A 17,983-nucleotide genomic window follows, 5' to 3' on the forward strand; every position below is an offset into this window, starting at 1 on the left:
CTCTTGCTCACTGTATGAATCCAGTTTAAAGTATTCCTAACTAATGACTGCCCAGACTCCCTTTCAACACATCCAGCTACTGGGAATTCTCTTATTTCCCTTTGATAATTGATTCCACTGTCATATTATTGCTACCATTAGCAAAATATCCCTGCTATTCATCCAAAATTTTGTTTCCAATAAATAATTCTGTACTTAGTATGTGTGATGGTAGAGAACAGATCATGGGCACCTTTTCTGTACCATCCCTTTAGATTGTTGAAGACTGCTGTAATATTCTCTCTATAAGCATCTTCTCTATGAACTAAACATACCAGATTCCTCTTTTTCATTTCTTGTCCACTGATTATCGTCACTGTCTTGCATTGTTGCAGTTTGTTCAAGAATAAGTATACTGTACACCTTAAAGGCTTTTTTCTAGATTAGTTGACAAAGCCCAGCTGACAATAGCTGATTTTAAAAAGCTATGGAGGGTTGGATCTGATTAGCGTTTGGATGTGAGATAATAAGGGAAGCCCAGGAGTGCTGTTAAATTTGAAAAAAATAAATCCCAGAAGGTGGTAATTGTAATCCTTTCAATATTAATGCCAGGAAAACTACATGGATGCATCCATGAATTCATCAGGAATAAAGTTCATCTTTGAGGATACCTTATCATAACCTTGTCTTCATGAATATTGGCAGAAAAAGGCATATGGCATATCAGCTGCCTACAAAAAAACCCTCAATACATATATATTACTACTCTGGGTCAGTTGCTATTCTTTAGCATTATATAAAATATTATGAATGTGAAACATTTCAAATTCCAAACATTCTGCTTTAGTTTGAAAGAACTGTTTAACATAAAGTGTTAACATGGATAAGTGTGAAAATCAGTGGAATAGCTGGGTAGTAATCAAACTCTTTTGATAAAAAGAGGACAACCTGTTTCAAATCTGAAATGTTTTGTATAATTCTACTAATTCCTCTTTCTTCCTAATATATTCATTTTTATCCAAATGGTGGGATTTTCAACTGTTCAGACTAATAAGAAAAATTAACCTCTCTACTAATTTCCAATAGCTGTGTTTTTCCATTATCCAAGTTTATCTATTTCTACAAAAGAGCAAAGAATGGAAAGACAAAAACCATTTTATGTATGTTCAAAATATAGAAACTATGATGCACTAAAAAAATATCTAAAAGAATGTTAGTGCTTTTCAATTATTTATTTAAAACTTCCTCACAAATCTATTAAATGCATTCAATATAAACAAATTTCTAAACATTTACATTTTGGTTCATGTACAGTATACTGGCATTATAATGAAAAAGTTCCAGCAACGTTTCTCTAAAAACACTATCATGTTATGGAAGTAATTGAGAATTAATCTAAACTTCCATTTATTATATATATTGTATTTCTGATTATAAGATATTCAAAACAGCACAAGCAAAGGTATATATAATTGCATGTAAATTTACTTTAGCATGCATTACATTAAGTTGCAGGTATTTTTTGAAAATTTAGCCATAAATATTGTGTGTATAAATTCATCAAACTGTGCAACTTTTAACTTAGAGCGTTATGGGCCCTCAGTAAAGCTTGAAGACATATTTTTTTTTAATTAAATACATGTGTATATTTACCTTCCAGGTTACCCTAATGCTTTGTGAAGATATGGGCTCAAGCTGAACATCTTGAGGTGGTCCATCTGGAGCTGGTAAAAAAACAGATATAAGAATTAAAACACTTAGTATTTTCTGGTGCCCCATAAAACAGCATGCTGTATTACTAAACATTCTCCATTTCTATAATACTGATATATAGCAAAGAGCAGTTGCACATCTGTTGCTGTGCAGAACAACAAAATGGTAGCAAAACACATGACTCAATTAAAACCCCAAAAACTTTAACCTTAGACTGTCTACTATTGACCTCACCCCTTTCCTAAGAGGCTTGTATAAGCGCACCGTCCCTGTCCTATTGTTTCTTTTTATTTTTCTTATATGTACCCATTTCATGTATTCATAACTATGTATATACTTATACCTATTATCTTGTAAGCGATTGACAAATAAAAATAAATAAATAAATAAATTCCATCCTGATCCAACCATCCACGTTGTCATTTCTGCAGCCTCCTCCTGTCTGAAATGTGGAATGTTGGAGATTTTCCATTTAAGGATGTTATCACTATATTTACCTTTAGCCATTAAATGACATGTCACAGCATCCTACAGTGCTGAGGAGGAACTAAGCAAAGCCAAATCTCTGCCTATGTCATCAACCACATCATTGACGAAGAATGTTAGATTGCAACCACAGTTTCATTGGGGAAAGAGGAATAACATCAGTTTCAAACAGCAAAAAGCATCTTTATGTTGTCTCCATGGCAGGTTGAGGGTGATAGGAAAGAAATGTCATGAGGACATGTCATAAAAAGTGGAGCACATCATGTTTGGTGAACACGAACTCTTAGAAACCAGACATAACGGGTAAGAAATAGTAAACTGGAATTAATGCACTGTCATGCCCCTGTTAGAATCTGACTCTGAGGGAGAGGCGGAACAGCCGACAGGGAGTGGGAGTGTGGCTCCGGAGGTCGTAGAGGAAACTGGGGAAGGGCACAGGCCAGCTGGGCATTCAGAGGAAGACGCAGTCTCATCCCCTCTTCATCCTAGAGCATGCAGGGAGGAGTGAATAAGAGAGAAACATGAATGGTGTGGTCTACGGGTGAGGAAAGGGCTTTGATCCCCTTCATGGGCTGCAGCTGTGAGGACTGTTTAAAAGGACAAACTACGCATGGGCCAGTGCTGGAAGCAAAGCGTGAAAATATTTTTAGTCTGTCCATTCTCATCTGAGTTCTGGCGTCCTTCCCAGCGTGTGTATTTCGATATCTGTGGATGTCTTCAAGCCCTTATCCTGCCTGGTCTCCTTAATTGCTTTAGTGTGGTTTGTGTTGTTTTTTTCTATTTATAATTTATATATATTTTGAGTTTGAATGGAAGTTCTTCCTTTTTGCAACTGTTTGTGGGGAAGTTTTTTCTCCAGTCAATGATATTTGGACCTTTGAAGCCAAGTTGAAGGAATTAAAGGGACTTCACTTGTTTTTGTGACTTTGTTCCTTTTGTATCCCACCCTGGGTCATCACATGCACACTCAGAGGGCACAGAGAGACAAACTAATAAAAATGGCTGCAGTTCATTTCCTGGTCCAAATTCCGGATGTTAATTTTGATCTCAACATTAGAGAGAGATCAATGATCTACATGCACGGCCCTGTGAAGGCACGGAAAAACTATTTCATGAAAATCAATTATTCTGGTTATACCAGAATTATTAACAATATGTAACCCCTACAGAATCTACAGTAAGGGAGGTAAGATTTAGTAATACTTAGTGGATAACCAGCTAAATATGAGCCAGCAGTGTGCAGCAGCAGCCCAAAAAGCTAATGCAATCCAAAGTTGCATTAACAGAGAGATACAATCGAGATCAAGTGAGGTACTAATACTACTCTATAAAGCCTTAGTAAGACCACACCTAGAGTACTCCATCCAGTTTTGGTCACCACATTAAACACCACAGTTAAACTAGGAAGAGGCAAAGAGAATGTACAGGGGTCTAATCCTGCCAGATCCTCTCCCAAGCTCCCCTCCCTTCACTGGGGAATCCTCTGCTCGGCTCTTTCACCAAAGAAAAACAGGATTTCCTTCCTTCAAACATGCGTCTCTCTTGCTCAGAACGTCTGGACAAATCAGCCCCTTCAGATTTCCCGCCCCTCAACCCTGATTTTTATTTTTATTTTTTATTTATTTTGATTTATCAATCGCTTACAAGATAACAGGTATAAGTATATACATAGTTATGAATGCATGAAATGGTTACATATAAGAAAAATAAAAGAAACAATAGGACAGGGACGGTAGGCACATTGGTGCGCTTATGCACACCCCCTACATTGATTGTGTAGGAATATCCCTCCTTCCTTCTGTGGGCCAGGATCCCTTTTTTCCTTGCAAAGCAGCCCTGAATGTAGATCCCGGAATAAAATTTGGCCATTTCTCCTCTGCTTTCTCCTCCTTCCTTTGGAGAATTTTGATAGCTTTGTGATAAAGGTATCCTCTGATATCCATTATTTCCCACTGTCTCATTACTTTCTTCATCGTAAGTGTATCAGGATTCCCTTCTTTCTGTTGTCAACCATAAAATGTGTATACAAAATGTTTTATGAATTGACACTGTGTTTGTGACATAGTCAATGGGGGGCGGGGGGAATCTGGCAGCCCCTATTAGTTTCTCAAACTGATTTCTCCCCCACCCCTTAGATGCATTCCTTCCAAGGTCCTTTTGGCTGGAGGCGCAGACAGGAGACAACACTTGGCTTTTCCAGAGGTGTCTCTGGATGGAAACCTCCCTGGTACTTTCTGTACCCCTTGACAGGCTTCTTTTAAATGTAGGTTTTCTGGTCATGAAAAAGAGCATTGAATGTGTTAGTTCAACACCAGTTTGATATTTGTTTGAAAGACTGTTTGAATCTTGTGCTACACAAAAGGTCAATTTATATTGGGAAGGAAAGTCGGGGTCTGCCAGCTATATGTTTCTGATGTGGCCATTACTAAGTGAATTATAGGGATTTTTTTTATGCTTCAGATGATAATGAGTTTCTCAGAGTCAGGCTTTTACTGATTTTATTACTACTTTTATTAATTTTTCAACACTGCACTGTTGCCCTGACTGGTTGATGCTCTCAGGTCCAGTTCCCTTGGGGCTTTTGTGCAATGCACCATGGGAGGATCAGCATAAGTTTGGTTATTTCATTCCTGTTTTGATAGCCCCAGCTACTTCTTCAGGGTACCCCTGGACAAGAGAACTGAAAGTTTATTGGTCGCTTTCCCAGCCATGCCCTTGCAGCATAGCATTGCTCCTCCAGCTTCATCTTATGACTTTCTTCACCCATGTTTCCTTGGGCTATTTATTTTTCCAGAAAAGGCACAAGGGAGGAGTTGCCCTAGCAAGAGCATTGGGAGGAGCCCCTCCTGCTTTGTCCTGTTCTCCCCCTTTTCCCTTAGTGTTTGCCATTTGTTAAGCAACTTGACAGTTCCCTAAACCTTCCATTCAATCTGTCCCATCCTTTTTCACCCCCACTTTAGAGAGAGAGATTGGTGATTGTTTGGTGGCAGGGGAAAGACATTAACGGCTCTCCTTAACTTCAGAAAGAATCTGGCTGCACGGTGCCTTTTCTGACTAATGTTCTAAAAAAACAGGCAGAAGCTTTCCTGATGAAGTGAAATACAGCTCACAAAAAGCTTCTGCCTTTTGATAAAAATTGTTAATTGGAAAAGGTGCTACCAAACTCCTCATTTTTGGACACTAGAGCTAACATGGCTTCCTCTGCTCCAATGTTTCCTTAATTTGATACTAAAATAGTTAGTAAAAATAGTGTTGGTCATCACCTTCATTACTATAGTGGAATAAATTGTCCCTGGACTAATAAATTTTAAGTTGGGATACTTTCCTGCTAGTTCAGGCAGTAGTGAATAGGAGTTTAATTCAGCCATAAGGAAGAACCCAATGTCTCTGCACCAAAGAGTTAAATGATAAAGATTGAATTTGGGACAAACTATATAAAATATATACCATCCGCATTCTGATACTGTTAAGTCTGCTATTCTCTATAACCTTAACACAGACAATAAGTGTACTGGACATGGTATGAGTCAAATATACAGAAACTTAAGCGAAAGAATCGCTGAATTATGTGCAGCCCCTGCCCCCATGCTGCCTGCTGTAAAGTAAGACATTCCCCGAAAATAAGATTTAATATCATTTTTTTTATACTTAAAATGGTCATTAGGGCAGAGAACCAGTTGTTAAATTATTTGAATCTGACCACTGGGAGATTTATTATAGAAAACCTATGAAATCATCATCATGAAAGCATTCCAGTGACTGCTATGTATTTATAGTGAAATCAAAGTTCAAAAACATTTGTGTGTTTTTTTGTTGCTCACATGTGGCAAGAAAAACCATTTTAGGGAGAGAGGGGTAGAAGGGGTAGACAAGATCCAGTCTACTTTCAGGCTGTTTCTTGTGACCTTCCAAGAACAGGTTCTCATAGAAAGTTTCTAATGTTCTTCTCTCCAAAAATCCCTCCCCCCCCCCAAAAAAATAAAACCACTCTGGAAAAAAGGGACTCTTGCAAATTCTTGCAGAAGAATTGTTCAAAATAAAAAGTCACTCAGGTTTGGTTAACATAATTCATGAAGGAAATTTTGTCTCATTACTCAGGAATAATCTTTGCAGAAGCTTTTTAAATCTTTTTGATTATAGTGAAACAAGGCTATATTTTTCCTCAAACTTGCTTAAACATACAGCTCTCAAAACTCCAGCAAGAATTTCCACTTGTATTTAAAAATAATCATCCAGTAATAGAAAGTAAAAAAAAATAATCAAATTTCTTAGAACATATACAAACATTCCAGGTATAAAAGTAAGAATTGTTAGAGTTTACAGCATAAATTCACATCCAGAAAACACACAGATAACTGATTCAGCAGGATCATTAACTTCTTTATAAACATAATAAGATGAGTGACGTTTACAATACCATTTATAGATTCTTTCAATGTAACAAAAGCAAAAACACAAGCAGCAGCAGCTCAGAGCAGAAGTCAGTTTCAGCAAGCAAGCAAGTTAGTTTTTCTTTCAATTCTTAGCAAAGCACACAGAGCCAAACTACACCCATTCGCTGGTCTGTTGCCATGCTTACTCACTTGCTGACTTTGTTAACCATGTCTCTGCCAGTTAATGAATATACTCTGACAGGAATATTCCAAGCTAATAATTTTAAAAAAATGTTTATGTATATCCATGTATGCAGAATGTAACTCTACTGCAAGTCTCTTACATTAAAACAAAAAATTTATTTTATTGTGTTAGATGCCAAAACTTCCAGGAGTTGCTGCTGTCGCAATTTATTAGAAAAGTATACAGAAGCTAAAACACGTTTGGCTAAAAATTAATGGAAGGATAGTGTAGATTACATAATTCTCTTCTTGCTGCAAGAATTCCTTTTATGTGCTACCTTTAAATAAAATATGCCAGTTGCTTGAAGTCACAACGGTATATGATATGGAAGTATATCTCTGCCAGCAGTGCCCCTCCACTGCCCTCCCCTTTTTATTTTTTGTTTCATATTTCATGATGTTGGTTTTGCAAAATCTTCATTATGTTTTATGCCTCAGGCTTCTTTAGATGCTTGGGAATTTATACCCATTTAACATGCTTGCAGTAAGTGTGCTGAACTAGAATAAACAAGGATAAATGGTGATACTTCCATGTGTTCTGCATATATACCCAGCTGATACCAAGGCAACAAATATTGTGACTCAGCTAAATGCTTAGATCCTCATCCCCTTTCGTGGCCTTACTCTGAATAAATTGATATGTTTGATTGTGATTCCATATAACTGACCTTTAATTCATCATGGAAAGCTTCAACTTCAGGTTGTACTTTATTAGTGGGAAACTTAATCTTTGAATTAAGATAATTGGATTCTTCTGGAATATTAATTTTCAGTTAAATGAAAAATAGGAAGTATGATTAGTTAATTAAGCAAATAAAAAGTATACAGAATGTGATAAGCATATGCATATTAAGGAGAGACAAGGTAAAAACTTTCCATAATGGGAAGCACTTATGTCTCACGCTCAGGTTATCATCCATAAATACAATCTGGAACCCACATGACAGGATGGAAGGTGATGTTTACCTTTCTATTCTGTCACACTGCCTTCTGATATTTTAAATTCTTTGTTTAATCTCAGTTTTTTTTCAATGGCTGAACCCCATTGTATGGATTTCTTTTTTCTCCACTACAAATCATTGGTACAATATATTGTATTCCTTAGATTACGTATCATAGCATGACAATTTTTTAAAACTGAGGTAATTCTTGTATTATGAAGCGATACCAAAAGTAACAATACATATTCAGTTCTGTATTATCAGAACGTTATACCTTCCTTGAAAGGTATCTTATATCTTATTTTTAAATATATACAAGTCATAAAGAGTATGAAATGTATTCCTTGATGAGCTAGCAGGAAATTAAAGCAGTAGTCAACTTTTTGTCAACTTTTTCATTGAGTTTTTCTCAAAGATATTTTGTTTCTACAGAAGCCTTTATTGCTTCTGGCACATTTTTTTTTTCCTGGAGTGATAGTTGTGGTTGTCTTCTTCAGCACATTCTGTCTCCACTGCAATCATTGGCTCGTTCCAGGTGATCTCAACTCTGACACATTTAAGTGGTCATGAGATCTAGTCTTTCCCCTGGAGCAGTTTGCTAAATGATTTGTCCATAGAGAATATTACATTCTTCTGTTGACATGGTTAGATCACTTCTGGTCTGGTTGCGATTAACAGTCATGCACTGACTCAGTAGAGCCAGAGTTTCAAATGGTCTGCCCCAGTGGTGGGATTCAAATAATGTAACAACTGGTTCTCTGCCCTAATGACTGGCTGGGTAGGTGTGGCCAGGTGGTCATGTGACTGGATGGTGTAGCCCACTCATCATCACTCATCATATCCAGCCCCACCTCCCAGCCACTCTCCTTTTCCCCAGGCCTTGGGCCTATACACAACACCTCCAGAAATGAAAGGGTTAACCAACCCCGCCCCAGTAAAAGGATGGGGAGAGACCAGCAAAGCATTCTACTCCCATCACCAAGGAAAGTAAGACATTGGAGGCTGAGCTTATTAAAAAGTGTGTCATAACATACAGTGTGTCATAACAGCCAACATTTCACACCTGAGGTGGCAGAAGCAATAAATCCCATTGACTCCTCAGAGGCAATTTACAATTAAAGCATAATTGTATATAAATGACCTCTGTGATCATATTAAGAGCAACTGCGTTCTCTTCGCTGATGATGTAAAGCTGTTCAATACCACAGACAATACTGCTACCCTACAAAAAGATCTTGACTATGTATCAGAATGGTCAAACAAATGGCAACTTCAAATCTCAACAAATAAATGCTCTGTCATACGAATTGATAAAAAAAAATCAGAAAATAAAATACAAGCGGAATAGTCAAGACCTTGTTGATGATCCAAGCTCTGTAAAGGACCTTGGAATACTCATCTCTAATGATCTAAGTGCTAGAGCCCACTGTAACTACATAGCCAAAAAGGCATTAAGAGTTGTTAACCTAATCCTACGTAGCTTTTTCTCTGGTAATATCACACTACTAACTAGAGCATACAAAACATTTGCTAGACCAATACTTGAAGACAGCTCATCAGTCTGGAACCCACATTATGTATCTGATATTAGCACAGTTGAGAAAGTCCAGAAATATTTCACAAGAAGAGTTCTCCACTCCTCTACTTGTTGTAGAATACCTTATGCCACCAGACTTGAAATTCTAGACCTAGAAAACCTTGAATTACGCCGTCTTCGGTCTGATCTAAGTATGGTATATAAAATCATACATTGCAATGACTCACCTGTCAATGAATACTTCAGCTTTAACTATAACAACACAAGAGTAAACAATAGATACAAACTCAAGGTTAACTGCACCAAACTTGACTGTAGGAAATACGACTTCAGCAACAGAGTGGTCAATGTCTGGAATACTCTACCTGACTCTGTGGTTTCTTCCCCAAACCCCCAAAACTTTAACCTTAGACTGTCTACTATTGACCCCTTTCCTAAGAGGTCTGTAGGGGGCGTGCATAAGTGCACCAATGTGCCTACCGTCCCTGTCCTATTGTTTTTTTTATTTTTCTTATATGTACCCATTTCATGTATTCATAACTATGTATATACTTATACCTACTATCTTGTAAGCGATTGACAAATCAAATCAAATAAATAAATAAATATGCATCCCAAAAGTAATACATAAATAGCAGAAGGAGAAGGATTGACAATACTTCTGTGCAGGCAATACTGAAAGAGACTAAGCTAAAGCTGGATTAATCCCTGTGGATGGCTAGGACCAATGACCAAATATAGAGAGCCATGCCTGCAACAGAATCAACAGCCCACTGGAGCTGGGCAAACGCCATGCCCTGATTCTGTCATTGTCAGCAGCATCATGAGATTTGTGTTGAGAGAAGAGGGAAAACCATGGAACAGCTAATGACTACTTCAAGATACCACTTTAGATGGCTGGAGATACAGTGCAGATAATATCACAATGGAATGTTCCTCAAGGCATCTTTCATGGTAGTAAGTCCATAACATCTTTTAAAGTGTTCAACTATCAAAAAAATCTCAATAATGAAAATAGACTTTATATCATTTCAGGGATGGCAAGGTAACATTATGAAGTTCATTAGTAATGAAAGAGCATCTGCCTACTCTTAGGAGTGAATGTGTCTTCATTGTGCAAGTAGTTGTAAGATAAGGTTTTTACTATTAGATAACTGCTGATGAAGCTTTGAGTGAGTAATCCCTTGGAAGCAAAATTATGAATTATTATGAATTATTTCTAAGCAGTGGAACAGGGCAATCACCTTGTGATTCTACACAAGTAGGTTTTGGGGCAAGGCTGCTGGCCAAGATGAATAAGCTACACTTTGAATTTTTGCTCTGTAAAGTGTCCCGTCATGTATAAATCCAAATACTGAGCCACAGCAGGTTTGCTTTGCACATGAGTAGGATATGATGCAGACAATTTTATTTCAACATTCTGTGTTATATATGTAATTGTAAGTAGTGATTTTTCCTTCCTTCCTTCCTTCCTTCCTTCCTTCCTTCCTTCCTTCCTTCCTTCCTTCCTTCCTTCCTTCCTTCCTTCCTTCCTTCCTTCCTTCCTTCCCTCCTTCCTTTTTCAGCCTGTTTTTCAGCTGTGCTTGGGCCCATTTTTGGGCCCCATTTTCGGGCCCATTTTTGGTCCATTTTTGGCTGTTTTAGGGGCATTTTGGGGACATTTCTTGGCCTGTTTTTGGGCCCATTTTTGAGCCATGTTCAGCCCATTTTTCCACACCACTTTTCACCTGAAAAATGGCCGAAAATGGTCCAAAAACAGCCCCGAAAACACCCCCAAAATGGCTGGTTCTTGGGCCATTTTCCAGCCCATTTCCAGCCATTTTGGACCGTTTTTGGGCTGCTTTTTGGGCTGTTTTTTGGCTTGTTTTCCAGGCCATTTTCCAGGCCATTTTTCACCTGAAAAACAGCTGAAAATGGCCCAGAAATGGCCCAGAAAACAGCCTGGAAAATGGCCCATAAATGGCCCAAAAATGGGCAGGAGTGGGTGAGCCAGTGGTGGGATTAGCCAATTCGCCAAACTGGGCAGAATTTTAACAACCTCTGGCCTGCCCCAAATACCTTACTGATCTAGTTGGTATATGGCAGACATAGGAATTTCACTGAATATATATAACACTGGATGGTGGTCAAAGTCTTGGTGAAATGAGCTCTGAGCAGCCTCTTTCTCTCTGGGTTCATATTCAGAGAGCCCCTTGATTTTGGAGGACTCCAGAAATCAAGCGATAGAAGTGATGCCAAGAGTGCAGGTGGAGAACAACTAAGAGTGAATCTGCTTAATAGATGCCCATCCTTGGGCCAACTCCATGACAATCATTGAGGCGAAACATCCTTATTTCTCCTCCCTTATTGCCCTGACAGATTGCTGTCCAGAAGCCTTGTTTCAGATGGCTAATTCCCTCTTGGGTAAGAGCCAGCCCCTCAAGTTTCCATCTGGCTACTGTGATGAATTAACACAAAACGTTGCTGGTAAAAATACATCTTAAAATAGCACAGCTGATAAATCACAGACTACGGAATATAGGGATGTGATGAAGTACAAAAGAGAGACTGGTAATGAGTGAGATCTGTCCTCAATTAGTGTTGCAAAGAAATGACAGTGTGTGGCCATGGCTGGCAGCTGCAGTAGATGAAATGGCACAGAAGTAGGTATAATGGTGCCAGGCCCCAAGTAACAAACTCAGTAAAAAGCGCAGACAGACAATCCCCTATATCAGCAGAACTAGAAAACCTATAATGCCCTAATTGATGACAGAGCCAAGAAAACAAATTTGGCATATCTCAGCTCACTTTCTCAGTTTATATTATCCCTCTCAAGAGAGAGAGAGAGAGACAACCCTGTTTGTAAACATACATCTAGTTCTTTTTCAAAAGAGTGCTAAGTACATTTAGATAAGGATGCTGGGCAATGCTTGATTGGTGATTTTCAAAATGCCAATCAGCGCCATGCAGGCGGCTGCTTCTGCAAAAGCCAGATGTATAGCTTCTCCTGCATCTCAAATTAAGATGGCCATGGGCAGCAGCCCAGCCATTAAAGGACATAGCACAGCAGTCTACGTTGTCCAGGAGGAACTAGGCAAAGCCAAATCTTTGACTACAGGTGAAACTTGAAAAATTAGAATATGGTGCAAAAGTTCATTTATTTCAGTAATGCAACTTAAAAGGTGAAACTAATATATGAGATAGACTCATTACATGCAAAGCAAGATATTTCAAGCCATGATTTGTCATAATTGTGATGATTATGGCTTACAGCTCATGAAAACCCCAAATCCACAATCTCAGAAAATTAGAGTATTACATGCAATCAATAAAACAAGGATTGTACATAGAACAATATCGGACCTCTGAAAAGTATAAGCATGCATATGCACTCAGTACTTGGTTTGGGCCCCTTTTGCAGCAATTACTGCCTCAATGTAGCGTGGCATGAAAGCTATCAGCCTGTGGCACTGCTGAGGTGTTATGGAAGACCAGGATGCTTCAATAGCAGCCTTAAGCTCTTCTGCATTGTTTGGTCTCATGTCTCTCATCTTTCTCTTGGCAATACCCCATAGATTCTCTATGGGGTTCAGGTCAGGCAAGTTTGCTGGCCAATCAAGCACAGTAATCCCATGGTCATTGAACCAGGTTTTGGTGCTTTGCATGTAATGAGTCTATCTCATATATTAGGTTCACCTTTTAAGATGCATTACTGAAATAAATGAAATTTTGCACGATATTCTAATTTTTCGAGTTTCACCTGTATGTCATCACCACATCATTGACGAAGAATGTTAGATTGCACCCACAGCAAAGGTTTCATTAGTTTCATTAACATTCATTTCAAACAGCAAAAAGCATCTTTATGCTATCTCCGTGGCAGGTTAACAATGATATGAAAGCAATGTCATAAGGACATGACATAAAAATGGGGCATATCTGTGCCACAATTGGGGGAACGTGAACTCTTAGAAACTAGAAGTACTGGGTAAGAAACAGTAAGCTGGAATCAATGCACACTCAGAGCGTAGAGAGAGACAAACTAATAAAAATGACAGTAATTCATTTACTGGTCCAAATTCCTGATATTAAAGTTGATCTCAACACTAGAGAGATCAATGATCTACAATAGCTCAGTCCAAGGCTGTTTGCAGTGTTATTGAACAAAATTCCATTTCTCATCTGCTTGACTTTTTTTACATGCAATAAAGGTTGGCTTGAATCTTACTCTATTAAAATACAGTAAAACAATAATGCTGCATAATCCGTTTTCATACTACGATCATTGTTTCTTAAAACAATGGGAAATGACATACATTTTAAAAACAAATGTCAGTATTAAACTTTACGGCTGAGCATACACGTTTTTTTAAAAAGTGCAACATCTGTTGGGATCATGGGAAAGTTCAAAGTGCAGTTTGAAATGGATTCTACAAAATCTTATCTTAGAATCACAATGTCAAACGGAATCATTCCAAGGTAGCAAATGAAATTAAGTATTTAATCTAATTCAGAGTAATTCAATGGCAATTTGGAGATGTGATGGATTTTTCTAAGTCTCCAATATTTGGTTTGTTTTCATCAGACATAAACCAAACTGGGGTCAGTAGGATGGGAGAAGCTTGGAATGGTATAAGCTTTCTGATATTAACATGATACCCAGCCACTATATTTTCTCCAAATCCTCCTGATAGGAAGCTTGTGGAAACACTGCTCTATTGTTTTTGTGAATTTGTTTGGGCAGGTTCATTTGGAAGAAGAGAGAAAAGAGAAATTAAGAGTCTTTCTGCTGCTTTTTTATTTATTTATTTATTTATTTATTTATTTAATTATTAATCAAATTTATATGACTAACCATCTTGATAGACTTTTTAAAACATTATTTGCTCTTTGTTATACCTCTTGCCTTGTTTTCTTATCTATTTCTCTTTATGCATATTGTTCCCTAAATCTCAGCTTGTTGGGCTGACATGTAGTTATTATCTGTTAATTGCTATGTTCTGCTGTGCAGCAATCTTTAGCTCTTTTAACCTCTCCCATTTCCCCTTTTTCTCACTACCACCAATATTTTCTTTCTATTATTTATGTATCTGTTTGTTTGCAATAAGTACTCCATCTTTGTTGTGTAAATTTATCTGAGAGAGTATATTTGCTGTTAGATGGCTGTAATCCAAAACTTTCTTTAAATTGCTAAGTATTATATTACAATAGTGGTGATATACATAGTTCTCAGACTTTTTAAAAATGTTTGTTGGGATATTCCCCTCCAAAATATCACTCTGAATAAACCGTGTCAACAAACTTATATTTCAGTAAAACAAGCAGTCAGATGGTGGTGGCCTCTGAAATCTTAAATTTGTTTTTAAACAGCTTGTTAACGTTATATTTTTAAAATGGTATCTCATTTACATTCCTTTAATGGACTTTATTGACTTTCTTTTGGACAATTTGGAAGTTGCTGTGCTGACCTTTCTTCATTCATGCTATGCTTGTCTTTAAATAAGTGAAAGGGAATATTTTTTTAAAAACTTGTCTTTGAAGACTGAATCCTTTGAAGAAATCCAGGTGAAGTTTTGCAGGGTTAATCTCTATTAAAGAATCTATCCTTCAGCTATTCTTGTCCCATTCTGCCAAAAAACGAAGCAGTGCAAGCATTTTGACCCTTTTAGCTTAGCCTTTAAATTACATGTTTTATTAATTTAGCTTTCAAAACAGTATACATCAAGTTGTCTTCAAATTTTGAATTACTAATGTGAATCAAATCATGAATTTGAACCTCAAATTCTAATCACATTTTGGCTGACTCACTGAGCCCTCCCCCCAAATCTCCCATTTGTAATTTAGGATCAAAAGAATTGAAATAACTCAAAAATAATCTCAGATTTAATCTTACCATATATTTCTGCCTCTAAGGTGCCATCCCTGCTTTTATTATATGAGTAAAAACTTCAGTAAAAACTTTAAAACATAATACAATGAACCCCTCATTGAATGAGACCATCATTTAAGTATATATATCCCTGAGGTGGTAGATATATTGTCTCCAAAATAGTCCAGCTGAGAGAGTTCAATTTACATTAATTTCATGTTATTTTTTTTACATCATCTGTAGTGATTTATGTTATTTATATAATGAAAGCATTACCTAAATGACTTCATTTTCATGTCATCAATACACAAATGACACAATGTGATTTTTATGTTGTTATGATAACATGGGATACAGAGAACATCAATGCCCACAAATATGTACTTTATATTTAATAGTCATCTCTTCATCTATGGTTCATTGAAAAAAAGATTCACAATTTGGAGACCAAGATTACAAAATGGCTTAAATTTAAACTAGTACTAAATATGAACACATGTTTACACATGGGTTTAAGTGACTAATGGCAAAATTTTAAATATAAAAGTATCAATATCAGGCTGTTGACGAACTCGTGTTTAACTGCTGCCATAATGCATCATGTATAGAATTCTTTGACATATTTGGCATGTTAAAAATACCCTAAGTTCAATAATAACTACAGTATGTAGAAAGTACCTGCTTCATCTGTGGTGATAGTAAGTTCATTGCTGGCTTCACTTTTGCCAATCCGATTTTTTGCATACATGCGGATGTTGTAGGTGGAAGAAGCATGTAGGTCAATGATTGTGGCTTGATTCAGCTGTGGAGAAACATCTTTGGTTCTTTGGACAGAATCCCAGGAGTCTAAAAAAATTGTGAGAAATATAATAAATTTTCTTCCATTTATGACTTCCTTTGTTTAAAATATTGAACTATGTAATAAGTCAACCATTTCAAGGACCAATAACACTGGTAAAATTTTGCTATATTTACTCTTAGTTAGATAAGATTTTGATCAGTTCAATATTTATGCACATACCCTTTTTAGCATGCCTATTCCTTCAAAGTGCTAAGAGAAAATAAACAGGAAAGATATTAAAGAAATGTTTAGAAGAGATATCAGTTGAACACTCTGTTTTTAATGCATTATAGTTGTCTTTGGTGTAAATTATTTTGAATAAAGTTCATGCAGTACACCAGCTTGATGACTTCCAACTTTTTAGTTAGTTGTCTAATGATTGCAACAGTTGTCCCTAATAACAGAAAGGGATGGGTTAATGAAGTGCAGGTGTCTGCTGATGACCAATAGTTATCTTGTCAGTCAGGATGGAGTCTCAGCTGCTCCTCTATCTAGACCAGGGGTCTCCAATGTTGGCCACTTTAAGCCTGGAGGACTTCAACTCCCAGAATTCCCCAGCCAGCTTTGCTGGCTAGGGAATTCTGGGAGTTGAAGTCCTCCAGGCTTAAAGTGGCCAACATTGGAGACCCCTGATCTAGACAATACTGAGGATTAACAGTAATAAATACAAAAAAAATGTGAAACCACTTTTCTATGAGCAATCATTATCTCTTAGAATTCAAAGTGCCAAAATACTTTATTGTTTGATAAGGGCATACGAAATCTGGAAAATTGGATACCTATGGCCTCAAATTCTTGTTTCTCACTATAATTGGGAAGGAAAAGGGGGAAAAAAGTGCCTAAGAAGAGAGAGAGACTGATCAACTTCATAGCAGCACTAGAATGAAACCCCAAGACTATATCTTTATTTTCTCAAGTTTGTACAAATCTCTTTCTCTGCTTCAGTGTAAGCATTAAATGAATAGAATCTAGCAGATGTGAAGACTGAGCACCAAAGAGTTGTGAACAGTTGCTTGAGGAATCAGTAGCTGCACAGAAATGAAAGCAAGAGAATCTGAATAGTAATATTCACACGTAACTTGTTCAGCAGCTTGTCCTAATCAGTATCTTCTGTCAAATCTTCTCTTGTTTTCATGAGCCCCTGCACAAAAAGATGCTATAGGAATGTTTATAGCATTTGCCCTTAACTGCTAGTGCAGTGATAAAGAAGGATTAATAGATTTAGTCTATAGCATCTAGACCAGAGTGAATGGACAGCTCTTCAATAGGTATGTGCAGAATCTAGTTATTGTCTATATAAAATTAACAGCAGATCACAATGAATGGTTAGAGATCACACAAACCCTGCTAAAATCCTTCACACTTGGTAAGGCATTTCAGCATCTAAAGCCTTTATATGCATTATGAAATATCTTATTTTTGAGTGGGTGAAATCATGTATTGCAAGAGTTTTTGGGTCAAGGTACCTCAGCTAACTTACAGAATGTGTCTGAATTCAGGACCCATGACTCCCACAAAATTGAAATTTGACAAATTTGATTTTATAAGATTACAATGACCATAAAACAGTTTATGACATAATACAAAATGTTATAAAACATATCCTGTGCTGATGTTTGACTGTGCTTTATTTATATAGTTCACCATGGGCTATTTTCACGACAGATATACCTCTAAATGTATCTCAACTTTTCCAGTGAAGGCAATACATTGTAAGTTCTGCCATTGTTGAAGACATTGAGGAATCATAAAGAAATGTCTTTTGAAAAGATGGCCCAAGGGATCATGGGTTGTCTAGTTACATTAAAAGTTATGTTAAGTTTTTTCTCAGGGAAACATAAATTCATAAGATAAAAACAGACTCCTCATAGTTGAGAAAAAAAACTACATATAAATAAAAAATTACCTATAAAAATATCACTGGAGGATTTTAAGAAAATACAAATATAACATGGCAACCTAGCAATAGAGTAGAATAAGCAAAACTGATCCCTAAGGCCTGGAGGGTGGGGGGAGAACTAG

At 37.0% G+C, this 17,983-nt stretch overlaps 2 protein-coding genes across 3 annotated transcripts in view; one reads left to right on the forward strand and one right to left on the reverse strand.

The window, feature by feature from the left end:
* LOC113424465 (cilia- and flagella-associated protein 47) overlaps positions 1-17,983 on the forward strand; it is an 851,958-nt gene that overhangs the window by 658,694 nt on the left and 175,281 nt on the right. The window lies entirely within an intron of this gene.
* The window catches only part of DSCAM (DS cell adhesion molecule), a 205,701-nt gene that overhangs the window by 88,692 nt on the left and 99,026 nt on the right, over positions 1-17,983 (reverse strand). For both annotated transcript variants that reach the window (XM_026673964.2, XM_087966873.1), the window contains 2 exons: positions 15,799-15,966; positions 1,633-1,703 (listed from right to left, as the gene is read on the reverse strand). In XM_026673964.2, the coding sequence (XP_026529749.2) occupies positions 1,633-1,703; positions 15,799-15,966 (239 nt within the window). The remainder of the gene's footprint in view (positions 1-1,632; positions 1,704-15,798; positions 15,967-17,983) is intronic.

This window comes from Notechis scutatus, chromosome 5, assembly GCF_049901735.1.
Source record: "Notechis scutatus isolate UNSWTSFEM ecotype Mainland chromosome 5, rNotScu1.2, whole genome shotgun sequence".
Classification (NCBI taxonomy): Eukaryota; Metazoa; Chordata; class Lepidosauria; order Squamata; family Elapidae; genus Notechis; species Notechis scutatus.